Here is a 23,577-nt window from a genome sequence, read left to right on the forward strand (position 1 = left end):
TACATCGCTGTGTACATAATCAAGCACCCCTTTACTCTTATGTTTTGCAGTTTTGAAGCTAACCCTGCACTGTTTTCCAAACACATAATACTTGCAGAAGTTCAATTTACAAGTTTTTACTCCCTTCAACAATTTTCTTTTATGAAGCTCCATCAATCCTCTTTCTCCCATATGCCCTAACCGCATATGCCACAGATAGGTATCATCTGTATCATCTGTATCAAATACTGCATCTGTAGTCACAGATGTTCCACCTATAACTGTGCTCCCTATGAGTCTGTATAGGTTTCCTGCTAGCTGTCCCTTCATGACAACCATTACACCCTTAATAACTTTGAGAACTCCACCTTCTGCTATGTACTTGCAGCCATTTGAGTCAAGCGCCCCCAAAGATATTAAGTTTTTCCTTAATTCTGGTACATGTCTCACATCTGATAAAGTTCTTACTATCCCATCAAACATCTTGATTTTGATAGTGCCTATCCCAATGGTCTTGCATACGGCATCATTCCCCATTAGGACAGACCCACCATTATATGGTTGATATGTATCAAACCAATCCTTATGCGGACACATGTGATATGAACATCCAGAATCTAAAATCCAATAATCAGAAGGTTGATTCTTACCTGATGATATAGAGAGTACATCTCCATCATCTCCATCTGAACTGTCAGCCACGCTAGCTTCCTCAGATGCCTTATCTACACCTTTCTTCTTTAAGTCCGCCTTTCTCTTCAAGCACTCTCTCTTCATATGACCTTCCTTCTTGCAATAGTAACAAGAGACCTTTGTCTTTGCCCCTTTTGATTTTGATCGACTCTTCCCAGATCCCTTCTGATTTGATCTCCCTCTTTCCTGCTCCTTGTCACCTCCGAAAAAACCTTCTCCTTGAGATTTCGTACTGCTGGCCTTCTTCCTTGTATCATTGGACATGAGGACAGCTGCGACTTCATCCATCTCAAGGGTTTCCTTCCCGTACAAGAGAGTCGTTACTAGATGATCATATGATTCTGGGAGCGACGACAGCAATAGTAACGCCTTGTCTTCATCCTCGATCTTAACCTCTAGGTTTGCAAGTTTACTTACGATCTGATTGAACATGTTAAGATGCTCTAATAGATCCGTACCTTCCTCCATCTGTAGAGAGTACAATTGCTTTTTCACGAACAACTTGTTCGTTAAGGACTTCGTCATGTAGATGCTTTCAAGTTTCGCCCATAACTGCGGTGCAGAATCGATACCCACAACATATTGTAGGGCATCATCAGAAAGGTTTAATCGAATAGCACTTACCGCCTTTTCCTCCATCTCTTCCCAATCTTCGTCAGTAATTTTTTTAGGTTTCTTCGACTTCCCCAACAACGTTTTCGCCAAACCTTGCTGTATCAGAAGATCCTTCATCCTTTGACGCCATAGGGTGAAATTGTTCTTCCCATTAAACCTCTCGATGTCATACTTGACATTCGATCCCTTCCCTGCCATCGTGATAGTAAACCCTAGAAAACGGAAACCTAGAGCTCTGATACCAATTTGTAGAAACGCAACCCTAAAACGATGCAGAAGATAATGGAAAAAACAAAACAACAATGCACACGGATTTTACGAGGTTCGGCAAGGTTGCCTACGTCCCGGGTGAGATGAGATCCTGCTTCATTATCAATGGAGAATAGGGTTACAGCGCTCGTCCTCACACCTCTCAGTATTGCTTGCATTACAGAGAAAGAAACCCTCGCTACAAATATATAGCGAAAAAACCCTAATCCGGATTAAACTACAATTGCCACCCTAATCCGGATTAAATTACAATTGCCCTCAAATAAAAAATTCGAGCGGGGGGTTGCGCCCCCCCTACACCCCCTGCTCTGCAGGGGGGCCTCCTGCCCCCCTTGCAACCCCCACGGCCCGCTAACCGCTTAGCGGGACCGCCGTCTTGGCTATCTAGGTGCTGCACCAGTACTCCCTGGATTAAACTGCGACGGAATACAAGACATCATACACCAACACATATATCATATTGTTGAAACAAAGAACAAAAGGGCTCAAAGGTAGAAGGAATTGAATAAAAATATTTTTCAATTTTTTCTTTCTCTTGGTAAACCTTAATTTGTCATTCATCATTGAGTTCAAATCTCTTATTAATATGTGATTTTTTTTATCTTACTATGGAATTTTAATGCAACAATTAGTTGTAAAAAATTAAATTGATGGGCCATGGCCTAATACTATTACTTCCTTATTTTTGTTAACGGATGGGCGATGGCGTATAATCGTGAGTGTTTATTTAATTTATTAATGAAAATTTGGCCAATTTAATTTAGCTATTCAGTATATCTTGATTTTAAAAATAAAAATAAAAATAATAATCTACAAAAATACGGAATCAACATTAGTGGTGAGAAACATTGTGAGTAAACGCAAGTTTCTATATAAGTATGGTAAATGATACCCATACAACAACAAACTCAACTTTATCCTAACTTAATGGGGTATGTTATATGGATCTTTGTCCTCCTATATGTTATAACCAAGATCGTACTTGAGACAAGACCGAGATTTTGCATGTCATTACTTATCATTTCTTCTATTGTCATTTTATGCCTACCCCTAGCTCTTTTGGTTCCTTCAATTTGAATCTGATCAATCATCCTTACTGGGGTGTCCTCAACTCTCCTTTAAACATAGTCATACCACTTCAAACGACTTTCTCAAATCTTGTTATTGATTAAGGCAACTCCCAACATAGTTCTAATATGTTCATTCTTTATTTTAACCTTCCTACTTTTATCGCATATCCATCTTAATCTCAGCCACATATAGTTTTTCAATATGACTTTTCTTGACAGACCAACATTCCACCTCCATACAACATAGCTGGATGCACAATAATCCCATAAAATTTTTTCTTGATGCCAGTCACAAAAAACTCTAGACGCATCTCTCCACTTCATCCATCTCACTTTAATTTTCTGTGAGATATCAATATTTATGTCACAATCTTTATTTATGGTAGACCCCAAATATTTAAACAGTCACTTTGAGGAATCTTTGTCTACTTAATTTTCACCATTTCATTATCCCTCATTGATTGGCTAAAGTTACACTTCACATTCCCCATCTTTGATTTACTAATTTTAAAACCTCTTGTTTCCAAATTTGATCTCTATAGCTCCAATTTGGTGGTAATCTCCGGTTGAGTCTGTTCCATCCACTAAAACTATGTCATCTGTGAAGAACATACACAGGAGATCACATATAGAATGCTCTTGATTAATTCATCCATAATTATGTAAATAAATAGGAACATAAGGCCGATCCTTGATGTAACCCAATTGTAGTTAAAAATTTATTGCTTTAATCTCCCATAGTTCTCACCCTAGTAATCATGTCCTCATACATATCCTTAATTATATCTACATAAGTACTCAACATTTCTCTCTTTACTAGGACACGCTGGATTAAATTTCTAGGAACTCTGTCATATGCTTTTTCTAGGTCAATAATCATGTGGAGATCTTTCTTATGTACTCTATAACTATGAGCCTTCACAGTAGGTAAATAGTTTCTGTTGTAGACCTACCTGGTATAAATCCAAATTAATTCTCCAAGTTCTTAGTTTTTTTTCACAGGTAAGCTTCAATAATCTTCTCTCATAGTTTTATAGTATAACTCATTAATTTTATGCTTCTATAATTACTGCAACTCTAAATATCTCATTTGTTTTGGTATACTGTAACTAAAATGCTTCTCCTCCAATCATTTGACATTTTCCTTATATTCATAATCTTGTTAAACAATTTGGTTAACTAAGCAACATCACATACTCCTAGGATTTTTTTTTCACTTGCTCTATTGGGATCTCATATGGGCATGGTGTCTTACCCGGTTTCTATTATAGTAATATTTATAAATTATTTTTTATAATCCAGGGAAGCTATGTAAGGAGGATCTAAAATCATGTTCTATTAAAGAAAATATTGACTAAATAATATCCAAGTTTCTTTGTTCTAATAATCACTTTCATCAACATATCTAAGTAGTGTTTGATGGCTCCAAAAATAACTTCCACAAAGAAGATCAAAATATAATTTGGCTCCTTTATGTTACGACTATGGTAGCTAAAAATTTATTTTTTATTGATAGGATAGCTTGGTTCCTCAATCATTATATTATTATTCTAAAAACTAGCCATTTGACATCTCATATAATGAGCTTGTTGATCCACACGACGCTCTCTCCCTAGATAAAATGATGATGCCTAATGAGATAATTCCCACTTTGACATCGTAGAAACCCTTAGGCTAATTCAAATTTATAAGGAACGAGAGCTAGATGTGGAACGGGAGTCTTGAACCTGAAACCTCCTGAGGGTCAAGTGCTCTACTACACCATGCGCCAACCAACTACACTAAATAGTTGACCACTTAATATATCCATTCACTGATGAACATATTAATTAGCTCCTTACTAATAGATAATCACAATTTTAATAGATGAATGCTAGAAATATAGCTATTGAGGCTACAACTTCCTATCTAGCCCTTAAATACAACACACCCCACAATGTAAAAAAGACCACTATATGAGAGTCTGGATGAATAAAACCAGCGACTCTATCACTGTGAATCACTCCTCTTTCAAATATTTAACAACTTTCCTTGATTGAATTGGCTATTATTAGAACTTAGAAATATTAGGAAACTTAAAAATTTCACTCTCCATATTAAAAGACTAAATAATTTTATTTTATTTTTTTAATAATTGAGAAAGATTATAAGTGGATACTTTGGATCGGGATAAATCCTTATTGAAATGAAAATTGCACAACACCCCCCCTCCCCATTTGATGAATCATTGATGCACAGAATCTCCCATGCATCAACCCTTCCTCGTTATTTTATTACCAAACTATAATGATAATCATTCTACCAAAAAAAAAAAAAAAAACCTATAAAGGAAAACCATGAGTTGGCTTTCTATACTTTTCATTAGTATAGATTTTACAAGATTACCTATGAAATGAAATCCATTAATTATTTACTTAAATGCAAGAACAATATTTGTATATAAGGATCACTACAGCAAAGTATAGCTTTGCTGGCGGTAGTTAATCGCGTCTTTTTTTTTTTTGTTAACCAAGGTATCCGTACTAACTTACGCACACCTCAACTAATCCTTGGAGAGACTAGTGCAGCTACCCATCGCCACGATCTCCATTTAAATCACAGATGCACAGATAAATAATTGAACCTTGGACCATACGCATATCTATACAATTTCCCCAATTTATTTAATTAAAATAAGAAAATGCTAGCACACCGCCAAGGTGCCCATATGAGCATGTGTCATCCTCTCTCCTCTTCCTTGGGAAAGATTCATTGCCCTCCTATGTCCAACCAGATGATTGGTGTATTCCATTAACTTACTAAACATAATTTTTACTCTACCATTTGGATTAATAACAATAGTCTTCCTCAAATTTTCTTCTAATAAATTTTGATTTTCCTTGTGTGATTTAATTGGGTACCACTAAAGAGAGGAACAATGTAGTTGGTTATGCAACATGAGTTCTAGTGGTCAACTGTACTCATAGTTGAGTTCAAAGTCTCATTAATATGTATTTACATAATTTTTATGCTCTAATACATATTTAAAATATCTGGTTCTTTTCTATCAATATTGGCCATATTTCAACAAATATGTTAGATATATCTTTTATATTGAGATCGATCTTAGTATAGAAATGGACCCTTCTGTAAAGTGGCATCCTTGATGTAAATAACCCAAATTGCTTGTCTCACTATCACTTCCTCCACATAATTATATGTGTTTAGGTCCTAAGAGAAAGATCCTATTCCCACCCTTTGTGATATCTTTAAATTTTTATAGTACTCCCTGAGCTCTGTGCATGAATGCCTTGTCACCAATTTCGTTTGTAGTGTTTGTATTCATCACAGCCCTTTTAACTCTTCTATGATTCTGTTTATAATGCAAAACTGATCATTGAAAGCATACCATGCATGGCTACAATCAAGCTAATAATATATATATATATATACACATATAATATGGTTCATAATTTGAAAAGATTAGAGCCAAGTCCATTTCCAATGGGTCTGAAGCATGCCATTACCAATAGTCAAAACTTGATAAGCCAAGAAAGTGTCACTGGCTAAGCTAGTTCATCTTCTCTTCAGACAATTGAGGCAATTTCTTTCCTACCATTCAGCATGTAGTAATCTTCTGCAACATCCATGGCTGCCGACTTCGATCCTTCGATCCTTCGGTCCTACGTTACGTACAAAAACTAAACTATCAATCCACACAAGAGAAGGAACATATCTCATTTTTGTATTCAGGACCTAAACCATTGAAAGACCTTGAATAATTGTTTAAGTTTTGTTTGCTCCAATGAAATTTCTTAGTAGGTACACAGTATTCACAAACCTAAAATATTGAAAGACCTTGAATACTTGTTTAACTTTGTCTGTTTCAATGAATTTCTTTGTAGGTAACACAGTATTCATATTGTGTAAGAGGATCACTAGTATATTATTGTCTAGTTCATAAATTAGAATGATCTGGTAAATGGGTCATGTGTGAAAGCCTTCATTTTCAGTTAAGGAGAGGGACTAAAATAGCCCACAGGACCCCTAGCTAGACTGGAGCCTTTTTCTTGTTGTATATTTATTATCTGTTATTAAACATAAAAGAATTTATATAAACCTTGTATTCAATCAAACCAAACAATCTTAAGAAATTTGCATCCCTTGTTAAAGATATCACTAAGATGAGAATGTTTACAGAAATTTTGAAAGATATAATTCAAAATGGGTAGAATCATGAGTAAAAAATTGCATTTCGTACATGATGAGGATGATGACAATCTTATGCAACTTTGTGCGTATTCTTTAATTCCTAATCAATATCACCCCACATCAGATTTCAATAATTCTAGAGTAGAAGATAAACCAAAAAATTATATCTACTATGGGATCTCTATCTTTTAAATCAAATCTCATCTTTATTTAATACTTATGTATCCTACGAGTAAATAGATATGTAGAAATAATGAGCGTTCCTATTCAATTATGGAAGATTTCAGAATCTATGAAGACTGCGACTTCGTTGGTTAAATTATCTTTTCATAGTGGGGAATATATGCATGGTTTGTTGAAATTATTAATTTCGGAGTTGGAAATACATGGGAGAGGTAAGAGTTAGGAGTTAGGACAACCCCCCCTCCTCCCAATCACATTTGAATGTGGTCCATACAATTTTGTAGTCGTGGATCATTGTCAAGTAGTTAAGAAATGTAATTGCATCTATATGATAAAAGATTATACATTCATCATATTAGTCAAATTTAATTAGTATAAAATTATTTTTTTTATTTTTTTTATTATTATTATTTTTTTTTACCATGGGTGTCCAAGCCAAATTGGGCCTGACTAGATTAAAGAGGACACTCTTGTGGTTGAGAACTCTTTCATCTATTTTTTGACAAAGCATAGCACGTGGATTAAAGAGATGGTTTCTCATGGAACCTCTAAAGTTTTTTCCAATCTCTTATGTCAAGTGTGGAATGAGTTGATTTGAGAATCTTAATCCCATCACAGATTTTTTTTTTTTTTTTTTTTTTTTTTTTTTCTCTCTCTCTGTCTCTGATGATTTCCTAATGCCGGTAATGCTAAGGTGGAATTTCAAATTTCTTTGGGATGGTATTTATATTTGTCTGGGTATGCCTAAAAGTTAAAATCATGTCCGTACTAATATTGGAAACTTATATTTTAAAATATTGAATAAATTATACATTTGTGCATGAATGTGTATAGAAAACCATCACTTAGCATAAATGTTTCTTCTTTTTTTTTTTTTTTTTTTGTACAAAAATAATTACCTTCATCACGAGGCATTTAAGATTATGATAGTCAAGGGCATCTGATTGTGTAAATTTACTAACACACCAATAATATTATTCCCTCAAGATGAATGTGGTATATAGGTTTATCATGCCTAGTCATGATTTTGATGTATGGACAAAGTTTGAATATCAATTACAATTTTAAAATCGGACTCAATATCCAATAAAAAAGAGTCCATTTGATCAAATTGTGGTTTTAAGAAAAATGACAAACTTTTCCTACACTCGTGGCTGAATGAGGAGACGGCCTAGATGTGACCCCTTCCCCCCGCTCCACATATTTTTGGTCCGAAGCCACGTGGTGAATGGAAATTGTTTGAGATTTTAAATGTAACCGTAAGCGTACGGATCCGTGTAGCTACGGGTCGAACTCAGGGAGAGCAGCCACTTTATTTTTTTGCTTCTTTTAATAATGCGAAAGTGAACATATTAATGGTTGTGATCTAATTCTAACTACCATCCTAAACATATGTATCTAAAATAATGGCCTAACCATTTGTCATCTAAGAATTTAAAGACGCAAGCCACGCAATTAAAATTAAATAAAAAAAAAACTAAAGTGATTAAAGAAAAAATAAAGAAGAACTAAAACTAAAGAGAGTGAGAGAGGGAGAGAGAGAAGAGAACTAAGCATAAACTAGAAAATAAACTAAAGAGAATAATAAAAAATAGGAGGGGGGAGGAAGGTACTTTTATAGGGCTTTGGTCTTACCTCCTTCCTTCTACAAGTCTTCTTTAAAAAAATAAAGAAAATTAAATTAAATTAAATTTTAGTAAAAATCCTCATTCTTTGAGATATTGTGTGAAGAAATAAAGAATCTATTTTCAAAATTAACAAATTCTATTCCTTCCCTGCAATATTAACCAGTATCTTGCAATCTTGATTAAATCAGAAAGGAATCTCTGCATAACATCTTCAAGATTTTGTGAGGTGGCAAGGAGAGAGAATAATCTTCAGGATTTTGTAGGAGAGAAGATGTGGTATCAATGAGTGGGTCCCACCTTTGGACAAATTAGTTCAAGCTTGGAACGGTTCTTGATTCACTTTAAGCACTTTCTCTTATAGACTTGAAAATTAAAAAAATAAAAGAAAAATAAAAGTAGTACCATCCAAAGTGGGGCAAAATATATACTTATATCCCTAAGATTTCACACATTATTGTGCTCATTAGGAACCAAGAAAACTCGATTGTTAGGAAAAAAAAAAAAACTAAAATAAAATTTACAAAATATAAAATTGAAGTCTGAGTTAAAAAGAAACCATGATTTCATGCACATATAAAACGAAGAAAGCTTATTATTGTGATTGAGTCTTGTTTGATAGTTTGACCGTCTAATATGTCCAGTCCAATTTAAGCTATGGTGTGAAGTAATTACCTCGTAGAGGGATGATCCATGCACTTAATTAGCATCCAAAATATTATAGTTTTTATTTCTTCTCTTAGTAGGAAAGAAATTAAATTTAAAATTTAATCAATCATTATTCAATTGTTACCCTAATTATAGATCAGATATGATTACCATATAATTAAAATTGAATAATGGAAAAACAACTTAGACCAACACTTTTGCTTTAGGCTGTATTCAATCCACCAAAGAATATAAGAAATTTGGTAGGGTAAGAAAGAAAAAATTTGGTGGAGTCTACTACGTCAAACATTTTCTTATTGTCCTTTTCAAAAGAGAGTGCTGGGAAAAAATTTTAATTTTGATTCCGGAGCCACCATTTTATTTTTTAATTGTAATCTAACCTAAATGGCATGAAAGTTACAAACAATGGTGAGGGTTTGATGGAAACAATGTCTTCTCTTTCTATGGTTAGGTCTCATAAAAATGTTTTCTCTTGAATTGTTCACTTCTTATAAAACACTAAAAAAAAAAAAAAATGTAAGATTTTATAGAAATTTTTTTTATTATATATTTTACAAGGGAGGGGTTTTTCCATGTTGCTGGCATAGGATGGAATCTGCAAGCCACTTCAAGTAGTGTTCTGGAAATGGTATCATTCATGTGGAGTTCATAGTTTCAAAATGGATGGAATAGACAAAAAATAAATATGTGGATGCTATTTTGTTTGAGAGGGCATGTGAAAGAATCTGCACACCAACAATGTGCGGATTCTTTTCCCCAAATTACATTACCAAACAAAAGTGAAAAAAAAAATTTTTTTGCTTGTTTTTGCAAGAACTAAATTTTTCCCCACCCACAATGGAGAAAGAACAAATTTGGGTGGTTGGATGGGACCATTGAAACAGTGTCACGGATATTTTGGACTTTCACACAATGTAATTATGAGATCACGGTGGTTGGATTCTATTCCTACACCTTGAAATATAGTAGTAATAGATTAGTAGTTAGTATTAGTAACAAGTGTGGCTTGTAAGCACTCTTGTCCTAGTGGGTCCCTATCTGTCCCCTAGTGTGGTGGGTCTTGAGAGGGGGGGGGGGGATATAGTGAAAAGGAAAATTGTAAATTGTAAACTAAGATTAAGCCAAACTTAGACTTGCCATTCCATCTGTGGGCTAGGCTTGTAAATGGACTACGCCCGTGGCCCATCTTAGCCTGGACTATTGACTTTGACAATGCAAGATATGGAGCTTGGAACCCCAGCCCCTTGTCTTGTTTGCATCTCTACTCGTGTGGGTACTAGGGGTTACGATCTTGAGTTAAAAAATATGGGAGCCGAACTAGTTTGAGCAACTTGGAGCCTGACTCAGCTTGACCCCATTTCTCGGTGGGCTGGCTCTTATATCTATCACTTTAGAAGCCCATTCTAGCCTGGCCTAGCTTGGTCCATACATTGGTGTGCAACATAGATGCAAAGATTGGTTTGGCCCATACCATCCAGCCTCTAAACATAAGACCCTATGAACATGTTTTGCCCTTTTATTGTTTATCTATTAGATAGCCAGGTTCTACCATCATACACGTGGCAATTCGGTTGGCGTTTACATTTTGATGGATATTTTGTCCACATCATCATCTATCTATAGATAAAATTTCAAACTAATATGGAGCTCCCATGTGTTGTATTAGGGTCTATTTGTTTAGAGGGGAGCTTGGGGTGGGAATCCCTGACTTATGGTCCCATTCGTGGGGGTGAGACATAGGAAAGGAAAATGCTGAATAATTATTGTTCATCTCCATCCTTAACAGTTTGGATAGATTTTAGGGATTAAAATGGGGAAGGTTAGGAGATAAAGACTGACTTTACCGGAAAAGAAAAAGAGAGAGAATGAGAGAGAGAGAGAGAGAAGAACACGTCATTGAGAAAGGCGAACTTCATCGAAAAAAAAAAAGAGAAAAGAGGAGAGAAAAACGGAAGAGCACTGTCACGGAGAATGGCAGGCTTTACCGAGAAACAAAAAAGAGAAAAGATGAGAGAAAGATGGAAGAGCACCGTCACCGATGGCTTCGATTCAAACAACGATGAGTTGCAGGAATGAGACTCGAGCAACCTTCAGTTGGTTGGAGGAGAGAGATGGAGAGAGGGAAAAAGAGATCTTTTCTTTCAAGTCAAGCAGTAGAGAGAGATTTGGGGGCAGATCTGGGGGCAAAATCATTGAAGAAATCTGGGTTTAAAGAAGAGGAAGAGAAGGAGGTGAATGGATGTGAAGAGGAATAAGCAAAAGAATCGCCGGTACATGCTGGTCGTTGGTTTCTTTCATAGGGAGATGAAGCAGGAGAGATGGATAGAGACGTTGCACTTCCCTTTCCAACAAGAGTCCCACCAAATCTGTGGGACTTTGCAAGGAGCCGGGGTGGGAGAAATGGTAGGCCACGTGGGCCTATAGGTAAATTTACCTTGTCTACCCAAAATCCTACCCTAGTTATCCAAACGACCTACTAACCCATTGGCATGGAATAGTTCGTACAACTATCCCACCCCTTGAATCCCACCCTAGCAACTCCCCTCTAAACAAACGGCCTCTAAAGGTTTTAGAAAGTTCGAAAAGCCTAGAAAATGAATCTCGTGGGAACTATTGAAAAATTAAAAAGAACAATTGATATATGTTGAACCATACAATTGAATTCAACCATCATATATAGGGATTGCAAGTTTGACCTAGCAAACCTGAGCCCGCCAGTAACCTGTCCAAAAATTTTATCGCTTGGGCTAGGTTTTTCAGCCTATGGGCTGTGACAAGCTGGAGCTTCCATGCCTAGGGTTGGGCTGGGCTGGGCTGGGATGGGATGGGATGGGATGGGCCTAAGCTAAGGCCACTGCATATATACCTATGTAAACTATGTATTATATATGTATAGATGTATGCGAGATGAGAGCCATAGATTAACCAGTATTATTTACATTTGATATATATCAATAGTCTAATATATTAAACATATAAATAACCTGAAAATGATAAAAATATAGCCAAACCTAGCCCACGCTAAGCCCGACAGAATTGGGCCTGGGCTAAGAGAAACCCAAACCAACCTTGGCAAGGCTAACCCTAGGTTGAGCCTTACGAACCAGGCTGGGCCTAGGTTTTTGGAAACCCAACCTAACCCAGCCTAATTGCATCCCAAATCATCATCCAATAGTCAACCTGCAAAGTCACAGATTGGAAAATATGGCAGGAATGATGAATAACCTTTTATGCAATGATACCCTTACCTCTATATTTTTCTAGAAGTGTTTCCTACGGATACTATGGTTCCTAAGTGTGCATGAGGTCCAGTGGAAATGCATGGGGAAGCATTCATAGAGATATTTTTTTGCATTTCATGAGGGCACACCGATCATTCCCCTCCCCGATTCCCCCACCCAAATGTGTCTGGCCACAGAGGTCACATTCTCCCTACAAAAAAAAAAAAATCCCATTTATTTATGGGAAAAAGATTGTCACGATGCCATCAGTGTGCATGTAGATTCCTACACACATACTCTCACATCCCACCTACGGATCCCACACTCTCTCATTAGAATCTCCTATCGAACAATTCACTTTTCCACTCCCTCATTGGTAGCCATCTCATGAAATACTGTTGCAATATCAATAATCTCACTAAATAAAAGGAATAAAGTTTCCTCCTCATTGTAAAATGACCTCCCTACCCTTCATAGATTGAACCAAACGAGCCACTTATCAGGTCTTGCTCAGGCGTAAGAGCCACACTCCCTGACAGGGAACACTTCCCCCCTCCGCCCATAATAATGCACTATCAATAACTAAAATCCTCAAATAGAGGTACTGATTACCAAACATACCTAAAATCCTTTTCAAGTGGAAGTATTGGTAACATTGTCCATCAACCAAATGAGAAAACTATCTGAGCAAAAGAAGTCACCCTCAAATAGAGGTACTTACTACAACTACTAACAAGAATTTCCTTCTCACCAATTATGCTCCTACTTTATTGGTGAAAAAAATAAATGAGTTTCTTTTGGTAGAAAATCAAATGATTTTTTTTTTTTTTTTTTTTTTGGGTACAAGAATTCACTGAATTCAATTGCTTGAAATATGGTTTATTTCTCTTTGTGGCGGGATGGACGGCTGTTTTATGTTTATTTAATGGTTAGTCGGTTGCCACTGAAAGGGATGTAGATGTTTAGGGTGTTCACCAGAATGCCAGATTCAATTCATCAAACCCTTGTCTATTACGGTATGAACCTCACGTCCTCCCAGCTAAAAGCAGCAATCCAGCACCGAAACCTCCGGGAATCGTAGCTGTAAACTAGTCTATCCCGAAGAAGAAGGATCGATAATGTGCTCTCTTCGCTTTCCTCTCTGGTTTTCTCAGCCATCGAATCGCCCTCATCGCTCCCAAGGATCTTCCTCTCCTTCTTCCTACTCCGCCGCAGCCGCGGTCGGTGTTGGTATCGGTCTTAGCCTTTCCATTACCCATAACTTTATAAACCAGAGGAACCCTCTTCTTCTAAGCGCACTCAATTCCATCTTTTCGAATTTCCGACCCCATTGTTCTATTCCAATGATGGGATCTATCTCTTTAGCCAATGATTCCTCTGCAGCCACGGAACCCAGGACGGGAATGTCTTTCCCTTCCATTTTGAACAACACTCAACGATTGCTTGGAATTGGGTTGCGCAAAAAAAGTATTTTGGTGAAGAACATCGATGTATACGCTTTCGGTATAACACTTTATTTGTTCTTTCAAATTTACTGCTTCTTTGTTGCTTTTGTGTTTAGATTATCAATTGTACAATGTTCTTGCGCTAATCAAGGAAGCATTTTGAATCTAAAATTTAACTAATCTTAAGCAAACCTTGTACTTTCTAGGTCTGAGCCATCACAAGTGCATCTTTGCTCTCAATATGATAATGTAGGGTTGCTTCCAAGGACCTATTTTACATCCCTCCTCTTTTTTCTCTTTTTTTTTAACTTTATTTTTGGTAGTTGTTCTACATCCATCTTTGCCCATCTAGGTCGACCATCTGCTTTAGCTCTTCATGTTTCTCATGCCTTCATCCAGTTATCAGGTTATTATAGCTTGTTAGAATTAGCTCATATGGTAGATAACCTTGCTCATTTTTCTTTTAGCCCATGAAGATGACCCATTCAGATTTCTCCTTGACCATCATTGGCATCTGTTGCTTATCCTTAATATCTGCTTTCAATGTTCCCTCTTGCAGTCCATCTGATCACCGAATTGTTGCGTAAGTCATCTAGTGGTTTCATTCACATAGAAACAGGATAAGTGGTGCATCTTGAAGACTAAAGAGATTGTATGTTCTTGCTATACTTGTCAAGAATGTTATTGGTAGTCATGGAGACAAAAAGAATATATTGATGGAATTGTTGATTGGGTACCACTATACGTATTTCTAGTTCTTAGCCTAGATACTTATTTGTCCATTCCGATTAGTATCTCTTGGTCTTCTTCTTTTTTCGGTAGAGTATCTCTTGGTCTATAAATAATGGTTATGTGAAATTTGAATGAACATCATTGAATTTATTTACTTGCTGTGCAAAGCTTCAATACCTTCTTAAAGACAAACTTTCAGTGCAGTTTTTTCATCTTGGAAGTAAGAGCAACGCATTACTCTCTGAATCTTAGTCATAAGGAGAGTGGCACATTTTGACAGGTGTTTATGCTGATGAAACTGACATAAAGAACTTGTTGAGTGAGAAATATGGAAAGCTTTCTGTTTCCGCACTGAAGGAAAACAAAGAATTCCTGGAAGATGTACTGGAAAAGGATATAGGTATGACTATTCAACTTCAAATAGTGTATGGCAGATTGAGCATTGGTTCTGTACGTAGTGCTTTTGCGGAATCTGTAGGAGGTAGGCTCCAAAAGTTTGGCGGATCTGATAATAAAGAACTGCTTAACAGGTATTCCTTTTTTATCAGCTCTCTCAACCACATAGTTTGACTGCTAATTGATCACTTTTATCTGTAAATGCTTGGATTGCTTAAGTTTTGCATACAATGTCCAGGAATGATTGTTGCATTTTTACCATTTCATTTACTTAATTTCCCCATATGTTGGTTTATCAATTTATTTCATGCAGCTAAATTGCTTATCTTATGCACTTTTTGTATTTAATTGATATAACGTTTTGGAATTTTATTTCCTATCACATGGCCCTTTTGACTTATATCACACTTTAATACAACTTAACTCAACCAAACCTAATCCATCTTAATGTAGTGCAGGAAATATTCTTGTCTCTTCACTATGTGCTTGTATCTTTCAATTGTCTGCTGATAGTCTTGTAGATGCTTGTAATCTAAGAGTCATTTTGGTTGCAGGTTCACTTCCCTGTTGAAAGATGAATATAAGATACCAAAGGGAACTGTAATAGATATTTCAAGGGACAAGGATCATTTACTTCGCATAACGAGTAAGAAAATTCTCTTCTTATTATTTTAATTAACCCATTGATACTTTCCTCTCCTGTATGCTTAAATTATTTTGAACTCCTATGATTCCTGGCTCACTTTTAGTTTTATTGATTGATGAGGAGGTGAATGCCATAAATTTGGACCACACAGCCCCAAGCCTCAAAATATTTCACAAACACGTCCATGCACATACAATAACATATGAACACACACACCACCCCCAGACCTTATATCAAATTGGTGTTATTCATTACTTCAAGTTGATGATGTAGAAAAACCAATTGGTCTTGGTGACAAGAAATTCTTAGTCCTGAACATATCCCAAATATGCAGTTAGCCCATGTTACCTACTTCTTGGGACAACATTTTCCATCTTGCCTTAAAAGCTTTTCTCTTTGCTCTGCATAAAAGAGGATAACATACATAGGAAGCAACGTGGTAATCCCTCCTTGCTGATGATTTACATAAAGTTCTACAATCTTGGGAAATAAAGCAATTGATTTCAAGGTAAGTTTCTTAATGTGAGCGAAGTTTGGTAGGTTACAACCCATCTTCATGCATGGATAGGATTAAAAGAAGGAAAACTAAAGCATTGGCATTCTCTGGTACACATTCCACATCATACTTGTCAAGGCATCGCATGGATGTCCAGGGCTCCTTGGACGCCTTGGTCGCCTTGTTGGTGTCACCTTGCATCTAGGCCCCCTCCAAGGCCTTAGGTTGCCTCGGTGCCGTGACAACTGTGTTCTAGATTTTTGGAGTCTGGAGGGTAACATGGCAGATTCAGATCATCAATTTTATAGACTACATTCTGGATTTGGCATGAGTTCTGTGCCTTTGTCTATGTCAGCCCTATGGCTTACCCTCGAATAATAGCCTTTGATTTTGTCTAAGACTCGAACTGTTGAGCTGAAAATTTGACCGCACGGGAAGAGATGAGAAACACATCAATTCATTTTGTGTTGCCAACATAGAGTTTCTTGAATACTTGAGATCGTCCCCACTTCCATTGAGAAGGTATTCAATCAAATGAACTAGGATGGTATTGATTATACTGACTCTATACATGCATAGATAGAGATGATCATGTAATAGCTGACCCAAGTGGTTGAATTAGGTTTGGTTGGGTTTTATGCCAACACTGGGAGTGCTTTAATTGACGCATTTAAATGTTCTCAAAAATGACAAAAGCATGGCTTAGATAATCCTTTCTTTCCTACAGTTCCATGTCATATGATAGAAAATAAAATTGGCTATTCATTTGCATAGTTGTTAAGACGCCGCCTAGGCATCCGGGCAGGTTTCCAAGGTTCTAGGCATCACTTAGGGTGCCTTTCGGATGCTTAGGTCATTTGGCAGTCAATTTTTTTCCCCCCTCTAAATAATGTTGTTTCTAACAATGTTTTTGGCTTGTGCACAAGTTTTTGTATAGGTGAGAAGCATGAGATCATTTAGTAACATAGTAGTCACAGCATCTAGGCGACCCAAGGTGTTGGAAAGGGTCCAGATGCAGGTTGACACCGATAGGGCATCCAAGGCACCTGAACACTTAGGCGTTTTGCCTAGGTGATGCCTTGACAACTATCTTTAGTACCCAAAAATTAATAAATTAAGAAAGAAATCTAACTTCACTAGTCCACTTCACTTGTTTGCTTGCTCTTTTTTTTTCCCTCTAAATTTTGTGCCAGTGCATAGATTCAATCTGTATTATTGTTGCTTAGGTGGCCCTCCAATGGCTTGGGTCGTCTAGGCACTTTGACAAATATTTTCACTTGTGATCCAATACAGCTAATCTGTTTTCATAGTTCATGGTTTTCCCTGAGTGAAATTATCAGTATCATTGTTCAGTGTCTACATTTTCTTTTGAATATTGTTGCAATCTGAAACTTAGACGTTGGTTTTTCTTTAAATCTACAGTTGATGGAAAAGATGCCGGAAGCATCCAAAGCAAGCTCTTGTGTCGGTCACTTTTTGATCTTTATGTTGGTGAAGACCCATTTGATAAACAAGCCAAAGAGAATATTGAGCAGAACTTGGCTTCCCTTGTAATTCAATAGGTAATTAATGCCGAAATAACTGGGAAGGATGTCTGCATTATTTTTCTGTGGTTGGTAATGTGTAAACTTGGAAATCTGAAATAAATATCATATTTATGAAATACCAGTAGTTTTAACTCTTTTTCTTTCAGCTTTTCCTTTGCGCACCTCACTCTTTCTATCACTGACTTCAAACTCCCAAGCATAAGAGAGACTGGGATTCCTCTTCTGGGGTAAGATCTGAAAGGGTTTGGAGAAGAACTTCTTTCTTTAACAGTCACTTGCCAAGCTGGGAACATTTGAGAATAAAAAATAAAGAGAGCGACATCATTCCTATTACATTCTTGCTTTTGTTATGGATGATGAATTAATTAAAGTTTCATAAATATGCATTCAGTAGAAGGAGCCTGCCTCTGACCTTGATTGTGGGTTAATAACCAGAGTAGATGGAGAATTTGCTTGATTCAGTTTTGAGATATTCTTTGGATGGCAGTTGTACTCACTACTTGGTTTTCTATCATTTGTCTAATTCAGGACATTTTGATGGGGTGCGAATTTCTTCAGTTAGTCCATAGCCAATAAAAAATAAAAAATTCATCAGATTGGTATTGAAGATTAAGTAGATAATACTTGGATTCAGGATAAGCCTATTTCTTGGAAAACTATATGTTTCTGCCATTGAACTGATCCTTTAACTAATCAGAGATATGGAACTGCAGAAAGTTTGGCTGGAAATGGAATTCTGAACAAAAAAATCAAGGTATATAGGAATAGGAGTGTGATAATGTTTTTCTTACAGGACAATATTCCTATCATGTAGGATGCAAAATGGGCTGGAGTTTGCTTCAGTTGGTTTTCTGGATTGTTTTCATGACATGCATGTCAATGATGACACCATGAATATTTGTTTGGTGGTAATTGGATCAGAATTTAGAAGGCACACATAGGTTATAGCTTGTATATAAACTATATACATGTAATACTCTTTATCATGTGACAAACACAGATCAGATCTACCACTCAACTAAGAAATCCTAATTGCTGAAAAGAGTCACAAGACTGAACTACTTTGGGACTATAACACCTCATACAGCTTTAGATTGAAACACTATTGGGTATTCCTCTCCCAGTTAGCCCACCAACACTGGTATAATTGGAAGTGTCTGGATAGAGCAAGGTGTATGGCATCTTGACAGGCCCTACTCGATTCCTCCACCTTTTGTCATTGTTCATCTCCATGATCCTATTTTCAATCTTTACTAGCTTCTTCCCAAATCTCTCAAAAGCTTTCAGTGGTGCTGCATCTGAGGTCCACTCAGGAGTGTCTCTCTGCCCAAGATAGACCTCATCAGAAGAATGCCTGGACAAAATCTCAATGAGGGATACACCTAGGAGGGTTTGGAGCTGGCTTGTAATTGTTTTCAGGAATACTGTGTCAGGTTTCTGTTCAAGCTCAGCATATTCCGGAGAGCCTGGTTCAGGCATGAAACGACGGCTTATGGTTGGACGGTTCGGGAGGTAACCTGCATATGGGTATTGTCCAAAATTAACAGCTGCATGGAGGGCTGAAGCTATCCATATGATTATGGTGCATGTCTGTGTTAGCTCAGCAACCGTCTGCATCTTGGGCCACCACGGTTCATCCTTCTTGTCACCATGGCCTACATCACGGAGCTCGGCCCACCATGATTGGAGTTCAGAGTCGCTTTGGACCATCTCATCCTTGCGGTAGTAAAAAGAGCAGTATTCATGGACCCATGCTTCAATGGCTGACCATATTTCAAGGCCATCAACAGCATAAGGGTAGTCTTCGATCAACAGGCGGAGGCCATGAGGACTGTTTGAGTCTGGAACTGCCATCCCCCTATATGAGGCAAACGATAATCTCTATTTTCAATAAGGTGCAGAACTTTTAGGATATCATGTTTGTAACGTCTATGAACTTTACCTCTTCATGAGATCTGCAGGCAGTGCCTGCTCGGGGAGAACCCAGCTCTTGTAAACCATAGAAGACATTTCCATTGCAAATTTTGCTGGGAAAACTGTATGCTCAAACACACCGCCAGCATTGATGAGGATTTGCCGAGCCAAGGCATTTATGTTCATGGTATCACGAAAGTGAGGCTGCAAAAGCTTATGGATTGGATGAAGCACACTCAATTGTCTATTTATCGCAATGACAAATGGCTCAATCACCGCATGGGTATGTAACCTGGAACCATAGTAACAAACCCATTCCTTAAAATAGTTGTGAATCAAAAGTATAATCACCAATTTCCCTGGTGTAAAGAATTCTAAGCATTCTATCACGTAGGCATACCAGTGACTAATGAGCTGGTGAACACCAGAGTCATTCACCGCTGCATAAGCTTTAGCTAGCTGCCATACTGAGGCTTCAACACCTTGTTCAGCAGGAGTGAAGACCTTGCTAATTACACCATGTCGGTCACCATCTGGATGTGGTAGACTCAGCTCAATTGCCAGTGGCTTCAATGTCCCATCATCTTTCAAGAAGAGAAGTGTTCTGGTTGCATAAGTCTTTGTGGAAGTGGTATTTATACGTCTCAGGTATGGCATCAATGTGTCATGATGATCCAGTATGAAGAGCTTATTCTTCTTAATGGCCTATACAAAAACCATAGCATTAGATATCCTTATATTAAAAGCTTGTCAGCTGGAAAATTGTACATGTAAATTACATGAAACATGGATTGACCTTGTCTACTTTTAGACCATTTAACTTCTTCTCAATGTGATCTTTAGTAATTGAACTTTTCTGGTTTCCATATACTTTGGGATCAAGTTTGCTGGTGGGGGGAAATTCCTGCCATATTAGCATTACATCAATTTTGAAGAGAACTGAAGAGAAATAGAAGATGATTTAGAATTAGACGCATTGAGTTACTTCAAGACGGCGGATGCAAACAGGGTTCACTCCAGCAAGCATTTCTCGTGCGAACTCTTCATCTGTTCTCCAAGCAGACTTCTTGTCTGCATTATTATCACAAAAATATGATCAAGGATTTACTTCTTTGCTCACCTTTTTAATTAACTGAGAACAGAGTGTGCATGTCAGTGCATTACCTTGGATCACTTGTGGTGTAGGGAATTTGAGGAGTCTTTCACCATCAGAGCGAAAGAGTTCCTTTAGGAGCTCCAAGGGGATTTTATCCCTAACTTTATCTACTGTTGGACCATTAGGAAGTTGGATCCCTCTCTCATAGAGGTCTAATACATCTTGAAAGGTGTCAAACTCATTAGGTGTTCTATCACATAAAGCTTTAAACTCAGGGAGAAGGAACTGAACTAAAGCTTTCAGAGCATATGCAAGGAAATCTGACATCTTCAAGTGACCAAACCTTTCATCTCTTGGAACATAAATGTCCAGACTCATTAACAAATTTATTCTGCTCTCAGAGGTATGATCTGCTAAAATGACATTATGTTAGTGAGATGCAAGCTGAAATGACCAGGAAATATAGGAAAAAGACTAAAAGAAATCTTTGGTTTCCTATCAAGAAAAGGGATAATTAGTAGATCATTAACCTGAATTTGCATGTTTTCGACCAGTTCTTCCCCTTCGCGGGTAAGGGTATTTGGTTGAACCTCCGAGAACAGGGCGTGCATATTTGAGTCCTTTGTCAGGGTCCCCCAGATCGTTATAGAAAGCATAATCATAGACCCTGTCCCATTCCTTGAGCTCTTCCTTCCCATCTCCTCTTAGGTTCACAAGCTCATCTTCCCTGTACTTCTGTAAAGGCTCAGGTGTATCTCTTGGTAGGAGGGTCTGTAATAAAAATCATACACATTAATCTTAGTCTTCAACAAGTTAGGCATCAAAGTCTGGTTCCCTACCTAGCAACTGCAAGTCATTAAAGGACAATTCTAATCAGATTAATTCAATACAATAATTACCTCGTTAGCGAAGAAAACACGATCATATTTGTAACGCTTCGTTGGGTAAACCCAAGAATTGCAGACAAAGTGGACACGACCCTTCCCTGGGACGTCTTCAAGTGTGACGGTCTTGAGGTAGAACTCACTGTGGTGCATGTTCTTGATGATGAAAGCTCCAGGTATTCCTATTGCTTCAATATCCCACTGGAATGAGACCTTGTAAGTAGATGTTCTAGCAGTTAATGGGGTAATTTTTGTGATCCACTGTTCCAAGAATGCCGGTGCTCCAACCTTTCCCCGCATCTCCTTATCTGCAATGTACAAGGATTGAGTTTTTTCTTCAATCAACTTATCTAAGAGGATTAAAATTCTACTGATAAAACATCTCTCAAGAAAACTTCACTTCCAAAAACGAAATGCTTTCATTCCATGTAGTAAGTAGCCAAACATCACGGCCTTCGTTTTATATTCATGATTGTGTAACTCTTTCCATAATTGGTAAAGGACCGAGTTCCTCTTCACCCACGGTGAGGAGATAACTTGTCAGGCCACCACATCTAACCCTTGATTGAACCGAGAAGGGGAGTTTTAACCATGTACAATAGAGGACATGAGTTTAATGGTGCAAATCACTGTTCAAGAGTCCAATCACGAGGCTACATTATAGTGGATGAAGAAATCACGGAAAACTCTCTTTTGGTAAACCTGATCTTACTATTCAATTCAAAGGAATTAATTATAAAGTAAAAGTGAAATTCAATAACCGAATGTCATTTACTTTGGAGTTAGTTACAGCATCATATGAGGTAATAATTTCGAAAATTTTCACTTTTATTTAACCATATGTACAATAGAGGGCATGAGTTTAATAGTACAATTTGGTGACTTGAACATCAATTAGGGACCATCTTCTTTGTTTTAACTTGGTTGATTATGAGATAATCTAAAACAAAAGGTTCATGATTACCTATATCACTAAGATAAGCCACCTACTTACACAGAGAAGCAAAAGGCAAATAAACTTTTTCTGCTTTCAAGAGTAAAATTTGGCCTTTTTTCATTTTCATTATCATTAACACCCTGAAAGTGATCTCTCAATGCTATTTTGGTAGCTATTCTGCTTGGTGGGCCCAATGAGGTTTATTCTTAATTATTAAGAATGAACCAAGTTTTTCTGAACCCACAGCGAATGGGAAGGGCGACCAGGGCCCCAAGAGGAGGGTGGGGGACGTGGTTTTTGGACCCTAGGATCACACGGTGAAGCTCATGACACGATCAAGGAAAACTTTGTCCATTAAGAAGTGTCCCACGTAAGCTCAGTTCTCCCCACCCCGACCCCCACCCCCAAAACCCCAAAAAATAAAACACCCCTTCAGTTTGCCGCTTTGGACCTCTTCTATGGGCCACCATCTGGGCCTAACTCGATCTAGACCGTCCATCTTAAGCCCCCGGACTCTGCCTTGTGCCAATGACCAAACTCTTTTTTTTCCTATAATACGACAATGACCAGAGACTTTCCAAAATGTAGCCCATAATACTTCTCAGTGTTTTATTTTTATTTTTGCCACAACAGAGATGATGATGCTTACATGACAAATTATGTGGGTCCCACTTGAGTTGCCACATGGACATATTCTTCTACTTGTCATAGTTATTTGGGTCTCTACACTAATCCCTCATCTGGGTTCCTTCATTTTTTTTGTTTGAGATAATGATTCTTTTCTTAAGGAGCAAGAACACTAGAATAAGAACAAGAATAATGTAAAAATATCTATATGGAAGCCGTTAATTGTGAGATTAATCCTTCAGATAAGTAAAAACCCAAGAGTTCCTTGAATCAATCTGGACTACTCTGATCTCAGATCTGATTTGTTTCAGTACCCAACAACTGAAAAAAAAAAAAAATTC

The 23,577-nt window shown here is 37.3% G+C and overlaps 2 protein-coding genes across 2 annotated transcripts in view; one reads left to right on the plus strand and one right to left on the minus strand.

Annotated features, from left to right (window-relative positions):
- The first annotated feature begins 13,468 nt into the window (after positions 1 to 13,468).
- LOC122091236 (fatty-acid-binding protein 1) lies at positions 13,469 to 17,907 on the plus strand. The gene is made up of 4 exons (XM_042661093.1): positions 13,469 to 14,019; positions 14,974 to 15,223; positions 15,644 to 15,735; positions 17,654 to 17,907. Exons 1-4 carry the CDS (start codon positions 13,635 to 13,637, stop codon positions 17,791 to 17,793), a joined length of 867 nt encoding a protein of 288 aa, XP_042517027.1. The 5' UTR covers positions 13,469 to 13,634; the 3' UTR covers positions 17,794 to 17,907.
- A 794-nt stretch (positions 17,908 to 18,701) lies between these two features.
- Positions 18,702 to 23,577, minus strand: part of LOC122091235 (probable linoleate 9S-lipoxygenase 5) — a 5,465-nt gene continuing 589 nt past the window's right edge. Inside the window, exons 2-9 of the mRNA XM_042661092.1 lie at positions 21,688 to 21,980; positions 21,319 to 21,559; positions 20,857 to 21,198; positions 20,678 to 20,763; positions 20,489 to 20,596; positions 20,093 to 20,397; positions 19,721 to 19,984; positions 18,702 to 19,636 (exon numbers count right to left, since the gene is read on the minus strand). Coding sequence (XP_042517026.1) covers positions 18,868 to 19,636; positions 19,721 to 19,984; positions 20,093 to 20,397; positions 20,489 to 20,596; positions 20,678 to 20,763; positions 20,857 to 21,198; positions 21,319 to 21,559; positions 21,688 to 21,980 — 2,408 coding nt within the window. The 3' untranslated portion in view covers positions 18,702 to 18,867. The remainder of the gene's footprint in view (positions 19,637 to 19,720; positions 19,985 to 20,092; positions 20,398 to 20,488; positions 20,597 to 20,677; positions 20,764 to 20,856; positions 21,199 to 21,318; positions 21,560 to 21,687; positions 21,981 to 23,577) is intronic.

The sequence above is a fragment of the Macadamia integrifolia genome, chromosome 10 (assembly GCF_013358625.1).
Source record: "Macadamia integrifolia cultivar HAES 741 chromosome 10, SCU_Mint_v3, whole genome shotgun sequence".
NCBI lineage: Eukaryota > Viridiplantae > Streptophyta > Magnoliopsida > Proteales > Proteaceae > Macadamia > Macadamia integrifolia.

Coding starts and splice junctions, on each gene's coding strand:
- LOC122091236 (XM_042661093.1), top strand. CDS start 13,635: ATGTGCTCTCTTCGCTTTCCTCTCTGGTTTTCTCAGCCATCGAATCGC. Junction 14,020..14,973: donor CATCGATGTATACGCTTTCG/GTATAACACTTT, acceptor ACATTTTGACAG/GTGTTTATGCTGATGAAACT. Junction 15,224..15,643: donor AATAAAGAACTGCTTAACAG/GTATTCCTTTTT, acceptor TTTTGGTTGCAG/GTTCACTTCCCTGTTGAAAG.